Source organism: Oryx dammah, unplaced genomic scaffold (assembly GCF_014754425.2).
Source record: "Oryx dammah isolate SB20612 unplaced genomic scaffold, SCBI_Odam_1.1 HiC_scaffold_8, whole genome shotgun sequence".
NCBI classification, from domain to species: domain Eukaryota; kingdom Metazoa; phylum Chordata; class Mammalia; order Artiodactyla; family Bovidae; genus Oryx; species Oryx dammah.
In genome coordinates this window covers 17839875-17853643 of record NW_024070192.1, presented here as the reverse complement: position 1 = coordinate 17853643, position 13769 = coordinate 17839875, and the positions used below count along the sequence as shown (strand labels likewise).

At 54.1% G+C, this 13769-nt stretch overlaps 1 protein-coding gene across 1 annotated transcript; it reads right to left on the bottom strand.

The window, feature by feature from the left end:
- Nucleotides 1–5178: 5178 nt before the first annotated feature.
- On the bottom strand, nt 5179–12844 carry C1QL1 (complement C1q like 1). The gene is made up of 2 exons (XM_040245110.1): nt 12232–12844; nt 5179–6371 (listed from the first exon to the last, which is right to left on the bottom strand). The coding sequence occupies exons 1-2, from the start codon at nt 12826–12828 to the stop codon at nt 6192–6194; spliced, it is 777 nt and encodes a 258-aa protein (XP_040101044.1). The 5' UTR covers nt 12829–12844; the 3' UTR covers nt 5179–6191.
- Nucleotides 12845–13769: the final 925 nt, after the last annotated feature.

The following is a 13769-nucleotide window of genomic DNA, read 5'->3' as shown; positions in this document are numbered from 1 at the left end:
ATCTGCAGTGATTTTGGAGACCCCAAAAATAAAGTCTGACACTGTTTCCACTGTTCCTCCATCTATTTGCCATGAAGTGATGGGACCGGATGCCGTGATCTTAGTTTTCTGAATGTTGAGCTTTAAGCCAACTTTTTCACTCTCCTCTTTCACTTTCATCAAGAGGCTCTTTAGTTCTTCTTCACTTTCTGCCATAAGAGTGGTGTCATCTGCATATCTGAGGTTATTGATATTTCTCCTGGCAATCTTGATTCCAGCTTGTACTTCCTCCAGCCCAGCGTTTCTCATGATGTACTCTGCATATAAGTTAAATAAGCAGGGTGACAATATACAGCCTTGACATATTCCTTTTCCTATTTGGAACCAGTCTGTTGTTCCATGTCCAGTTCTAACTGTTGCTTCCTGACCTGCATACAGATTTCTCAGAAGGTAGGTCAGGTGGTCTGGTATTCCTATCTCTTTCAGAATTTTCCACAGTTTATTGTGATCCACATAGTCAAAGGCTTTGGCATAGTCAATGAAGCAGAAATAGATGTTTTTCTGGAACTCTCTTGCTGTCTTGATGATCCAGCAGATGTTGGCAATTTGATCTCTGGTTCCTCTGCCTTTTCTAAAACCAGCTTGAACATCTGGAAGTTCACAGTTCACGTATTGTTGAAGCCTGGCTTGGAGAATTTTGAGAATTACTTTACTAGCGTGTGAGATGAGTGCAATTGTACGGTAGTTTGAGCATTCTTTGGCATTGCCTTTCTTTGCCTTTCTTTTGGGATCAAGATGGTAGAGTCACTATATAATAACTGGTTGATCTGACCCAAACTCCATTCACCTACCTGAACTTCTCTATTGCTCTTTGTCCAATGGGTTAACACTGTTGGTTTGATGAGAATAAAATAAGACAACAGTGCAAAGATTATAAAACTACAAGAAAACCAGGGTATTCTTGCCATCTTTGCTACCCAAGAGAAATAAAACTGTCAAAGAATGACTTTCAGGGAATTCCCTGGCAGTCCAGTGGATAAGACTAGGGCTTTCACTGCCATGGATCTGGGTTCCATCCCTGGTTGGGGAACTAAAATGCCACAAGCCACACGGTGCAGCCAAAAAAAAAGAAGGAAAGCCTTCCAGCTTAAGGATACCTTCCCTCCTCACAGGGATATGCATTTTAAAAGAGGTTTGGAGTATGGTTGAAGGCTTGGGGTCCCCAGGAACCACCAGGGGAATAGGAGCCTTTTGTGCCCTGTAGCCAAGTCTTTCCTGGTCCTATTCTGCCCCTGACAATTAGCTGGAGACGAAGAGGTGAGTCATAGTGAGGCAAGGAGCCAAGGCTGGTCCTCCTATGGGCAGTGAAAAGGGGACACTTACTTGCTTGATCTTTTGGGGCAAGTCAGTTAGCCTCTCAGAGCCTCAGTTTCTGCAGTTATTTTTTTAAAAAGAACATAACATTTAGCTTGTTACAGGGATTAGAAATAATATAGGTAAAGCAACTTGCAGACATTCAATGAAGTGGTAATGGGGAGTTCTTATAATCATTCATTCAACAAGCACTTACTAATATGAGACAAGTGGGCTAAGAAGATAGGGAAGTTGATAAACACCCACCTCCTACACTCATAGAGCACGTAGTCTATGGAGAAATCACCCTATTAAGGACTAACAATGACATGAGAGATAGGCTATAATGGAAACATCTGAGGATGTCAGAAAGTGACATGAAGCTGAGGTCTGAAGAGGGAGTGAGCTTGTTTGACAAATGAATCATAGAGGTCAAGAGAAAAGAATTCTGCTTTATAACATACAAATTGTTTCTCATGGGACTTCCCCGGTCATCCAGTGGTTGAAACTCTGTTCTTCTAATGCAAGGGGTGATATTTTTATTAGGCCCATTTTTCAGATGGAGAAACTGAGGCTCAGAAAAGTGAGTGTCTTTTCCTGAAACACAAACATAGCCAGGACTTGAGCCCAGTTTTTCTAATTCCAGTTGCTGCATGTCTGTTGAGTCCTGGTGTCTTAGGTTCTAGCTCTGCCCTTAACCAGCCTGAGCAACCTGGAGTTACTCTCTGGGTCTCAGTTTTTCCAGCTGTATAATGGGAGTTACCCATTCTGTGGTTTTGATTCTCAGTTTTGGCAGATGGGGCAAATAGGGAGCATGTGAAAAGCACAGGGGTGGTGAGCCCTCTGGTCCCTTTTCCCTCAGCTCCCCAGCTGCCACCTCTCAGTAACCCTTCCACACCCTTCCAGTCCCAAACATGTGTAGACTTTTCACTGCCACTTTATTATCACTTCATTTGTAGGATTTTAAGGTTTGTTACCTGGAAGGGAGCGAGGAGCTCACACCTCTAGTTCCGCTTTTCAAATATACCTTCATCGCTTGTGAAAACAACCTTATTAACAGCATCTAACCTGCTACCATGTATGGGGCACCTGGATAAGTACATGCAGAAAGGACCACAGCAGAGGAAGCAACAGTTAGCTCAAGTGGCAGAGCCTCTGGACCCCTGGGGTTTTCTCCCAGCTCATGGATGTCCTGGAGCTGTTGTCAGGGTCAGCAGAATGTGGGTGAGCCCCAGAGTAGCCTTGAGCAATTGGTCCTTGCGTCCTGCCTCCTCTTCTGGTGCTGAGATCCTCTGGGAAACAGCTCCCATGCCTCCGAGGCTCCCCTGTCTCCTGGACGCTTGTCCACGATTGATTCTCTGGGCAGCTTCCCCTCTGAGCAGTAAATGAAATATCGGTTACCAGGAGTGAGGCGGGAGGCAATTAACCCCTAGACCTCACCCTGGCAGATGTGTTTGTAGCAAGCTGAAGCGGAGAGCTGAGCGCACCTGCCTGGCCTTCCTGCAAAGTCATCCAATTAGGGTAGCCCCCAGCGGTGGGCTTGTGCTGCCTCCTCTGCTCCCCATGACCCCAGAAACCAGGGTGGCATGGACTCCAGGGGCTGACAGCCGTCTGGGCACAGGATAGCCTGCCATTTCTCATGTGGGTGAGCTCCGGGGGCAGTGCCACCCTCATACTCCCTTGGCAGGGAGATTATTCATTAATTAATCACACATCTTTTTAAAGGGGAGGCAGCCTGGGGAGGCATCTTCCTTCCTTCCTCTAGAGTAGAACAGCCATTCTGCCTGTCCAGCCTCCTTCCCACCTGCCAGCCCTGCCCCATGGAATGTTTCTGTGCCAGAAATGCCCCTGACTGAGGAAGAGGAGAGACACACGCCTGCTTTCAGGGAACCCCCAGTCCCAGGGGCTGGTCTCAGAAAGCCCCAGTTAAATAGAGAAAGCATAGAATCTGCCCTTGGAGCCACTGACAGGGCAGCCAAACTCTCTGCAACTGAGAAACTGCACCCTCATCCCCAGTATCTGGGGATACACACCTCGCCCTTAATTCACCCAAAACACTATCTTTGAGGACCCCCACCCCTGGTCTGATGGAGGAGGCACAGTCTCACCTTCAAGTTTCCCATTCTGAGGGTAGAGATGAAGTCATTGTCCTCAGGTTGGCCAAGTCTGAGGGGTACAAAAATAGACTTTGCCCTTGGGGAGGCCCTGTCTGATGGGGGAGATGCTCCCCAACCAGCTGGCCCTGCAGACACTTCCGGTGCCCTGCACAGAAAAAAAAAAAAAAAAAAGTCCTTGGCTTTAGTCCTGTCCCAGTTGCGTGACAAACTTGCAGTGTGACCACAGGCAAGTCACGGATTTTCTTCAGACCATGCTCTCCTCATCTGCAGTGTGGAGATCTTAGTCCCGTCTCTCAAAGTGACGTGAGGATCGGCCAGTCACCAGAAAGAAAAGCCAGCCAGCCAGCCAGCCAGCCAGGCACTCCCTTCAGAAATGATTAATATGCTTTTTGCTGTAGCAGAGTCCTAGGCCAGTACCTGTGGTCTCTGGGAGAGGGCTGGGGAGCCTCCCAGGTGCAGTGACTGGATAATTTTGGGCCAGCGCGGCCATTAAAGAATCATAAGAGGCTGTGCTGTGGGTGGCACTGGGGGGCAGAAGAGGCGGGGGTTGCTGGCTAATCTAATCAGTCTTCCCAAGGAAACTCTCGTTCCAGACAGACCTGCCAGGGGTTTTATTGGGTTTGTGGGGACCCGCAGATTTCAATCTCCAGACCCCACAGGGAAGGAACAAGTATTAAGCTAATTTTATTAAATGGCCACAGCTGGCAGTAGGGGGAAGTAGGGGAGAGGAGAGAGGATAAAGAAAGTCATTCAAGTCTGCCAGCCATGACAAGGGTCCATACATGGGGCCTGACTGGGAGGGAGGCCACCCCTCCTTCCTGTCTCTCCAGCTGAGCCAGTGGGGGGTGGGAGGGGGAGGCCAGATGGGAACTCTCCCTCAGTGTAGAGCCTTGGGATTCTCCAAGAGGCTTACCCCATGGCTGCCGCCCAGGGCAGATGCTTGTAAATCCCATCAAGCCTCCACAGGACAGCGCTGGAGTGGAAGCACTGCAATGCCTCCAAGCCCCGCTTCCTTGGTTCTGCTTTGGAAACCCCAAATCTTTATGATACATGGCGTGCTGGGTGAGAGGATGGTCTTTGGTTCAAATACTGATGTTTACTCCTTCCTTCCTAGCTCTGGGACTATGACAAAGTATTTATCCTCTGAGCCTCAGTTTCCTCATCTGAAATGGATAAAACAGCATCCATGTTAAAGGGCATGGGAGTATCCCTTGCCAATCCACTCCCAACCCATACACATTTCCAGGAGATAATATTTATATTATATGGTGTCAGACACAAAGTGGATGTACCCTGAGTATTAGCTATTATAATTTAGGAATGCCCTACCTGTGTACAACCATCATGGCCCCAGTTCTAGATGAGGGATGCAGTGACAAAGCAGAGATTGGGTGTGTTGTCTCCAGCCAGCAAGGGCTTCTTGAATTCAAGTGCAATCAAGATTGATTGTGTCTTATTTAAAAAGCTATTTAACCTCTTTTGAAGAAGAATAAAATCTACTCATCCAACCTCCCAGTGCTCTTGGAAGACTTGTATGAGAAGAAAGTGCCACTCACTTTCACTTCAGGTATGTGGACTTTTTGCCACCCCATGGGCTGTAGCCTGCCAGTCCATGGAATTCTCCAGGGGATCTTCCCGTCCCAGGGATTGAACCCGAGTCTCCCGCACTGCAGGCAGACTCTTTACCATCTGAGCCACTAGGAAGCCTTTGGCAAATTTTAAAGTGATATATAAATAATAAAAGCTGTGTTTATTGAGCACATACATGATTCTCTTTTACCCTCAGTCAAGTGAGACAGGTCTCATTATAATAAGAAAACTGAGGCCCAGGGGTGAAGTGCTTGGGTCAAGGTGAACCAGCATTTAATACAAAGCTTGTTCTTTCATTGCTATCACTAACCCAGAACTGAGTCAGAAGAGAGTGACTTAGCCAGCATCCTACAGGGTGGCACTGGGGCCAGAACCCAGGTCTCCCAATTTAAACCTGGCTGTGCCTGTGCAATGCTGATGCGACTTTCAAGGTCAAAGAGATGGAGCTTTTCCACCCTGGAAAATGATGGTGTAAGTAGGCTGTCTCCTATGCCTCTTATCCAGTTGCCCGGACCCTCTTGGGCCATGGTGGGCTTTGGGCCCCTTGGCCCACTTCTTCCTGGAGCACCTCTGACTCTGGCTTTTCCCAGATCCAGGAGAAACTTCCAGTAGACTCATTCCCAGTTTGGAGGAGTGCAGGGTTCACAGTCCCCTCCCTGCAACTCCTCTCCAGGGCACAGTCAGAAAGCCAACGGGGTGGAAGTGTTTTATTATAGCTTTGGTCAGACGGGCAGCAGCCTGCCAAGGGCTGTAGCTGGGAAGCCATCCAGCCCCCAACCAACCCCTCCCCCAGGAGGCGCTACCCCAGAGCAGGTGGGCAGCGCATCCGAGCACGGGGAGGAACCCGCCGAGGCCTCTCCCCCACACCTGCTGGGGCGGGCTCGTGGGTAGGGTGGGCAATAAACAATCCTACTGTACAAATATACAGTGTGGGCCGGGGTGGGGACGGTCAATGCCGCCTCCCGGGGAACCAGGACAGGGCACGCTGCACCCGGCTCTGCAGTGAGCCGGCGGGAGGGCTAGCTGCGCCCGCCCGGAAGGTGGTGAGGACGGGCCAGGGACGTCATAGCCGGGAGGGCTGAGAGGGGGTGGGCGAGTCATTCTTTATCCCACCCGGAGGGGGAGCCCCGGGGGAACAGGGGATGGAGGAGCTCAATCAGAGTAGATGATGAAGCCGGAGAAGGTGCTGTACTTGTTGCTGTTGCCTCCGTGCGCTTTGCCCCCATCCAGTTTGATGAAGACCTCGTCCCCCGCATCCAGGTGCAAGATCACGCTGTTGCTGGCGTAGTCGTAATTCTGGTCTGCGTCCTGGGCGATGGCGCTGGCCCGCACCTGTGGGGTTGGGCCGTTAGGAGAGTAAGGGTATGTGTGAGAGGGTAGGGGAGGAGAAGGGAGAGAAGTGGGGTCTAGGAGGGAGGGGGATTGTCAGAGGGAATGCAGGGAAAGAATCTGAAGGGTCCCAGAGCCCCACCTGCAGCACCATCAGGGCTCTCAGCCTGCTTTCCTCCCATCATCCCAGCACTGCCCTTTTGCAATCCTAACTGTGTGTTTAGGGAGGGGGTTAGAGAGGAGCCTTGGATTTCTAGGGCAGGTGTAATCTGGGTCTGAACTGGCAGTGTAATTCAGTGTAATCAGCTTCCTTAACTCCCCTAGGTCTCACTGTCTGGCCCGCTGAAGTGTTAGCCACTCAGTCGTGTCTGCCTCTTTGTGACCCCACAGACTGTAGCCTGCCAGGCTCTTCTTTCCAGGGATTTTTCTAGGCAAGAATTCTGGAGTGGGTAGCCATTCCCTTCTACAAGGCATCTTCCCAAGCCAGGGATCGAACCCGGGTCTCTTGCATTTCAGGCAGATTCTTTACCGTCTGAGCCACTAGGGAAGCCCCACTCACTGTCTGGCCCATTGAGGACCTCAGCAGTGTCTCCAGAACTCCCCAGCCTGGAACTCTTGCTTGCAGAGAGGAATTCTCTGGACCCCCAAGGGATGGAGGGCCGTCCCCTCTCATCATTCTTTTCTCTCTCCTTTTAAAAATTATATATATATATATATACTTTGTTTTCTTTTGGTCGTGTGGCATGAAATCTTAGTACCCCAACCCAGGATTGAATCCATGCCCCCTGCAATGGGAGTATGAATTCTTGACTACTAGACAGCCAAGCAAATCCCCCTGTCCTGCCATCCCCCCAACCCTCTACTTTATTGCAATAATGATGCTTACATTAGCCACACCCACCCATTCTCATGTCAGTGGCTGGACAGGAGGGTACCCCTTGGCCTTACAGGTCTAGGCCTGGATCAATACCAGGCTGCTAGTAAGCAACAACTCTAAAACTGAGACCTTCTGTGTGGATTCCTTGTCTGAGGTCCATTCTGTGTCAACTCCCTGTCTGAAGTCCATTCTGGAGTCTTTCACACAAGAGCAGTGAGATGGAAAGCCTGGGAATCATTTCCCTTCCCAAGGCTCAGGCTGGGCCTGCATCCCACCTCAAGGAGTTGTAGCTACACCTGTGACTATTACCCCATCCCAAGAGGACTTCTGGCTCCTCCGGCGGCATCACCCCCATGGCGGTAGAAGGTGGTAGAAAGGAAGTGGATGGGAAGAAAGGAATCATCCCTTCTGAAACCTTACATCCCTCTGTGATCCTCAGTCTGCTCTGATATCCTTGCTGGTCCTTGTTTTGATGGAGGAGGGGAAGGACAGGCAGGAGCACCAGGAGGGGCAGGGGAGCACCAGCCTTTGGATTTGAAGCCTGACACATCATTGGTGAGGGAGGGGAGCTATAATCATAAGATATGGAGAATGTGGGGTGATGGACACATTCTCTCCAGGCATTCCTTTCCAACCGCTGAGGCCAACGCAAGTCCTGAGCCCTCTGATCGGGGGCCTCTCCTGGATAGTCTGAGTGGAAGATGGGCAGAGAGCCTGTACTGAATGGGGTCCTCTCAGCCAGGCTCCTCAACAGCCCCTCTCCATCCTGCCCCTTCCCCGAAGGCAGCACCCCCAAAGGCTGACAGTCAGGGCTGGACCAAGCCAGATCAGGAGAGGGACCCATCCCCCCTCCTGGTCAGGAGGCAGCACTGTAGGTTGGCTGTGCCAAAGCTGCTGACTCAGCAACAATGTTGCACCGGAAGGACCCGACTGACATATTTGTGTGCAGTCTGCCATTGAAAGTCCAGATCCTTTCAGCCCCTTCTCACCCCTCAAGCTTTTCTCCTCCAACCTGGGAGGGAATTGTTTGGGGACACTTAATTGGGAAAACTCCTGGTCCAGCTAAAGGTGAGGGGAAATCAAATGAGGGAGGGATGCCGTCTAAGGAGCTCGGTTTCTCTGTTTAGAAAATGGATGAGATCCTGCCTCATCCACTGCCACCACTGTAAAAGCCTTTTGATGGCAAAGGAAAAAAAATTTTAATCTTGATGGGGCTTTGAGCTACCAGGAAAGAGCTGAAAACAAGCAGCCAACTTCTGTATTGTTCCCTGGGCCCTAATCCTGGTGGTATTTATTATTACACATGCATTTCATTATCTTTGCTAATAAATTACTTCTAATAACAATTATTTTTATTACCCAGATTAATTTAGCCTTAACTCATTAAAACAGTGTGCTGCTTAATAGCCAGATCCATTAGAATACAGTCATCTGTCATCAGGAATCTCCTGGTGATGTGACAGGCATCAGTACTGTTATGCTTATGTTTATTATTTATTCATCACCATGATTGTTGCTGTGATTATCCTAATTATCCATGGAGGCAGGGAGAATTAATGCTCTTCCATCCGTAGACAGTGGGGGAGCCAGCAATGGAACCCAGGGGTCCTGATTCTCTGCCCAAGACTGGAAATAGTAGAGGCATCTAGTCCCTCCCGGGGGTGGAGGGGAAGTCTGGGGAGTTCATTTTGTTGTGGAAGCGGGAACGCAAGTCTGGGACTTGTCATGTGGGGGTACGATAGAAGCACCTCCTCAGGGGCTGCCAATAAGTGAAACTGAGGCATTGGTCTGATTAGAGGTCTGGAGTGGGGGTGGGGTGGGGGCCAAGAACCCAGGAAATGTGCCCTTGCCCCCAGAGCAAAGCTGGGGTCTTGGGTATGTAGGTGTGGCTCTCATGGGCAGCCAGCCTGGCCCCTGTGTGCTTTCACACAATGCCTGAGTTCCTACTGTGCCAGGCGCAGTGCTCTGTCCTGTGAAAGGCATTAGAGGCCAGAGAGGACAGCGGCAAGATGGGTGGGGGGGGGGGGGTGGGCAGGGAGGCCATATCCCTTCATGAGAGAGGCTGATCCCTGGTCAGGTCTTCGCGTACCACAGTCCCCAATTTACACACCCCACCACCTCCTCCATCACTCAGACTCTGGCATCCAAGTCCCTGCCCATTTGTAATACTCCCCTTCCCACAGGCCCTGACCGTCCCCCCACAGCCCCCCTTCCCTAGCCTGGTGTATCAGTTTCACATTCTCTGGGACACATCTGAACTGTGGTCTTAGAAGGAACCGCAGGGAGCTCCTCTCACTCAGGGCTCCAGCCTAGAGTCCCTTCCTCAGGCTCCTCAGGTCCCTGTGTCATGATGACCTGGCCTCACTGCCATCTGGCCGTGCAGCAGTGACTCAGAGCTACCCCTACGGAAAGGGGCCCGGCACCAGGCAGGAAGGTGCTGACTCCCTGCTTTCCCCATCTTGCCCAGGGAAGGACCAGGGCCCAGATGCGGCTCTGCTTTCTAGAGGAAATTCTGGAAGTCTCTGCAGGCAGGAAGCCAGGAAGGAAAAGCACAGAGCCCAGGGCTGCCCCTGGTCTTGAAGGCGTGGGAGGAGATGGCTCCTCCCTTCTGTTCCCACCCATTGCCCAGTCCTGTCATTTTTGCTCTCTGATGGCTTGAATGTCCTCTTCCACCTCTGAGGCGGCCTTTCCCTACACTTGACCTTTCATTTTCTCCCTAGCTGTGTCTTCTCCCCTGGAGGACTGAGGTTCATCATCCTCTCCCCCGACCAGGTTGGTCTGAGCTAGGGCCCACTGAATCACTCCCTCCAGCCAACACATCTGAGAACAGGAGTATCAGTGGGCTCCTGGTCTCCTCTCCCCCACAATAATGGCTGGGGCGTGTTATTCTGTGGTTACTGCTGTCTCCCCTGCACAGACCATGTGGTCCTGGAGGGCAAGCAGACTGAAGCCCTGGAACCCCAAACCTGGCTCCTACTCGGAGCTCAGAACTAGTGATATGGAATGACTAGTGAGAAGAAATGAGTCTCTTGGACAATCTGGAAGAAGTCACAAAGGATGTGGGGGAGGTCCAGGGCCTACCACCCCACTGTCTGTCTTGGATTTGTGTGGGGGGGATGGGGGCAGGAAATGGTCTGAGTAATTGTTAAAATACTAGGTCTCTGAAACCCCTGGTTAAAGTCACCTCCTCTCTTCTACCAGCCTGTGGTGCCGCCTCCTTGTCAGGCTCTGCCAGTGCCCTGCCCCTACTAGAGGGGTAGGAAGAGCCTTTTGAGTCAGTTTCACCTCCCAGTGACTGAAGCAAGTACGCCTGCCCCAAGCACCCACCATCTTTGGGGCCTCCTCTTGTCTCACCTCTGGGGCCCTGCGGCACCCTCTTGAGTAGCACAGTAGGGCCCACTGGTGGCCTGGTGACTACCTCCCTACCCAGGCAAGCTGTGGTCCCAGCCCCCTGAAACCTCGACTTGGTGCCAGCCCAAACTTTCTTTAGGAAAGGAAGAAATTCCACTGGTGAAGGTGACATTGTTGAATCCCTTATTGGTGATTAATAAGGGGAATTGTGGGGCTGTCTGCAGAGAGAGTCCTTACTGGATACTGGGGCCTCCCATTTGGTCAAGAATGAAGGACAAAGGGGAGAGACACAGAAAGCCTGACGGACACAAGTGGGAGAGAGACACCCAAGGAATAAAGAGGGGGATTAAACACAGGGGTGGGGGACCAGAAACCAAGGAAGCGACAGGTCAGACTGGTAGACACAGGAGAGAGGCAAGCACAAGAGATGGGGAGAGGAGAGAAAGAGGAAGAGGAAAGGGAGAGGCAGAAACAAGAGGGAGGGCAGGCAGGGGAGGGGGGAGAGGGGCAGACTTACAAGCACCTGGTAGGCTTTTAGCTGACTCTCAGGCCTGTCCTTTCCCCACCCCTCAATGGGGTCCACCTCAGTGGAAGGGTTCCAGCAGGACCTTGGGTCTCAGTCACAGGAGATTCCCTCCCAACTCCAACTAAAGCTTTAGTTCTGATCCACACAGGCACCTGCTTCCACAAGGATGCTCTGCTTGACTACTGCAGGGGCCCCAGGTCTCCTGTGGTTCTGGGAGCACTGGGAAGGGAGGGGGGATCAAAACGAAAGGAGCTGGGTAAAACCGTCACCCTGGAGCAGGATTAGGTCAAGATTGGTCCTGGGGCAGCAGTTCTAAGGAGAACCCCAGACATCGCTGGTCCCAGGTACCAAAGACCTCATGAGCTTGGTGCCTGCCGCTCTGGTCTCTCTGATGGGGATAGGGAAGGAAGACGATCCCCTGACACCCCAGGAATCAGGAATTGCAGCTGGGAGGCAAAGAGGAGGGGGAGTTTCCCCCTCTTTGTCCTGCCTCAGAAGGAAAAACTTTTCCCTTCTGGCCATCTTTTTGGGCGCTTAGCTCTGACACAGTGGCAAGGGGCCGCGCAGTCCCGGGTTTTGCAGAGGGTGGCAGATCTGCCCAATGGTCCCTTCCTAAGGGCGGGGGATGTATTGTAGCTAAGGCTTTGTGCTTGGCTCCCTTTGCCTTTGTGCGCAAAACATCTCCTACAGCTCGCCTTCTCCGCTTGCGCGCCTAGCGGTGCGCCCAAGCGCCCGCGGGCGCAGACGCTGCCTTTCCCCAGAGCCCATCCTGATCCGGCCCCTCACCGCTAGCTGGTATCAACCAGAATCCTAGCTCTGAGATGCTGTTTCCCACGGGCCAAGCCCCCAAGGGCCAGTCCGCGCGGCCTGCGCTCTGATTATTAGTTGGATGTGTTTCCCGCATTTCCGTGCCGCAGGTGCCCAGCAGCACTTGCCTTGGAGCCGGCGCCCAGGAGCCGAGGAATCAGGGGTGCCCGCTAGCCTGGATCATCCCCGCCTGTAATGTCTAAGCCGCTCCGGGTCTCCATCTGCGCCCGTCCGTACCCGTGGGCCCCGGGCTCCCTGGGTGCCCTGCCCCCAGGCCAGCCCCATGCCCCCGGCGGGCCCACCTGGCCGTTCTTGCAGAGGTCCGCCCACATACTGGTGCCGTCGCCGCCGCGCATGAGGACGTGGTAGGTGAAAAAGTAGGTGCCGGGAATATTGCACGTAAACTTGCCACTGGTCGCGTCGTAGTTGTTGCCGAGGTTGGTGACCACGTCGTCGAACTTGAGCACCTCGTAACCCTCGTGAGGATTCTTGAGGCCGGCGTAGAAGGCCACGCGCGGCACCGTGGTGTAGGTGGCCGTGCTGATGGCGCCGCTGCCCCCCGCGCCTGGCAGCCCGGGAGGGCCGGTCTTGCCCGGCTCACCCTTCTCCCCGGGTGGCCCTACAGGACCCGGAGGACCTGGGTCCCCGGGGGGCCCAGGGGGGCCCGGCTTGCCTGTGCGTCCCGGTTTCCCCTGGGGGCCCTGCACCAGCGTGGAGGGCGGGGGCGCGCCGCTCTGCTCGCTCAGGGCGTCGCCGCCGTCGGGCCGCGCGCCGGCGCCGGGGCCCCGCGCGGGGTAGGGGTCGCACACCATGCGGCAGGTGCCCAGCATCTCATAGTGGCCATCCGGGCCTCCCGAGCTCACCAGCACGGGGATGAGCACCACCAGCACCAGCAGCATCACCACGCCCGCGGCGGCCGCCAGCAGCGTCTTCCGGCCGGCGCGGAGCCTGGGGAGCGCCGGGCCGCCCGGCCGCGCCGTCGGGGCAATGGTGCCGGCGGGCGAGGGGCGCGGGCGAGGCGCCCGCGCTCAAGGGCGGTCCGGCTGGACTGCGGGCATGGGGCCGGGCCCGGGGCGCCGCGCTGCGCTGGATGCGCTGCCGAGCCCAGCCGCCGGCTCCTGCCTCGCGCCTCCCTCCCGCTGCGCGGCCGAACTGAGCGCAGCGGCCGCCGCCTGCTGCCGACTCCTCCCGCCTCCCTGTACTGGAACCACCGCCCCCTCCGCGCGGTCCAGCCCCGCCCGCTCTGCGCCGCGAGGGGTGGGGCTGAAGGCTGGGCCGGCGCCTAATTGGGTCGTGATAGGTGTGACTCCGCCCACTTAGAGGGGCGGGGTCAGGGGCGGGGCCGCCGGGTGGAGGGCTGGAGCCGCTCGACCCAAGGCGAGTAAGAGACTCAGCGTCGGAGACGGAGAGGGGGGCTAGAGTCCGGGACGCAGGAGAGGCTCCCCTAGAAAAAGGGAGAGTAGGGACTAAAGAACTAGTGGAAGAGGGGGCCCTAGGGAGAACTAGAGAGCCCCGAGGGTGACTAGGAGAGGAGAGGCCTCGAGGGTCTGGTATGAAGAAAACCGAGAGAAGCAGAGAGAGGCGCGAGGGGCCACTGCCCGCAGGAGGCGGGGGCTGCAGTAGGGCGCCTCGGTCTTCAGGGGACAAAGAGCGATTGAGAGGAGGACGGAGAGAGGAGCAAGAAGGAAGGACAAGGAAGCGTGTTATGAGCGGGGAGAAGAGGGGAAGGCAGGAGGGCGTCGATGGGCCGAGTCTGCACTCAGGTCTCGCGGATTCCCCGTTTGGGAGATGGGGTGGGCCGGTACGCCTGTCAGGGTGCCCACAGAATTCCAAGCACTAA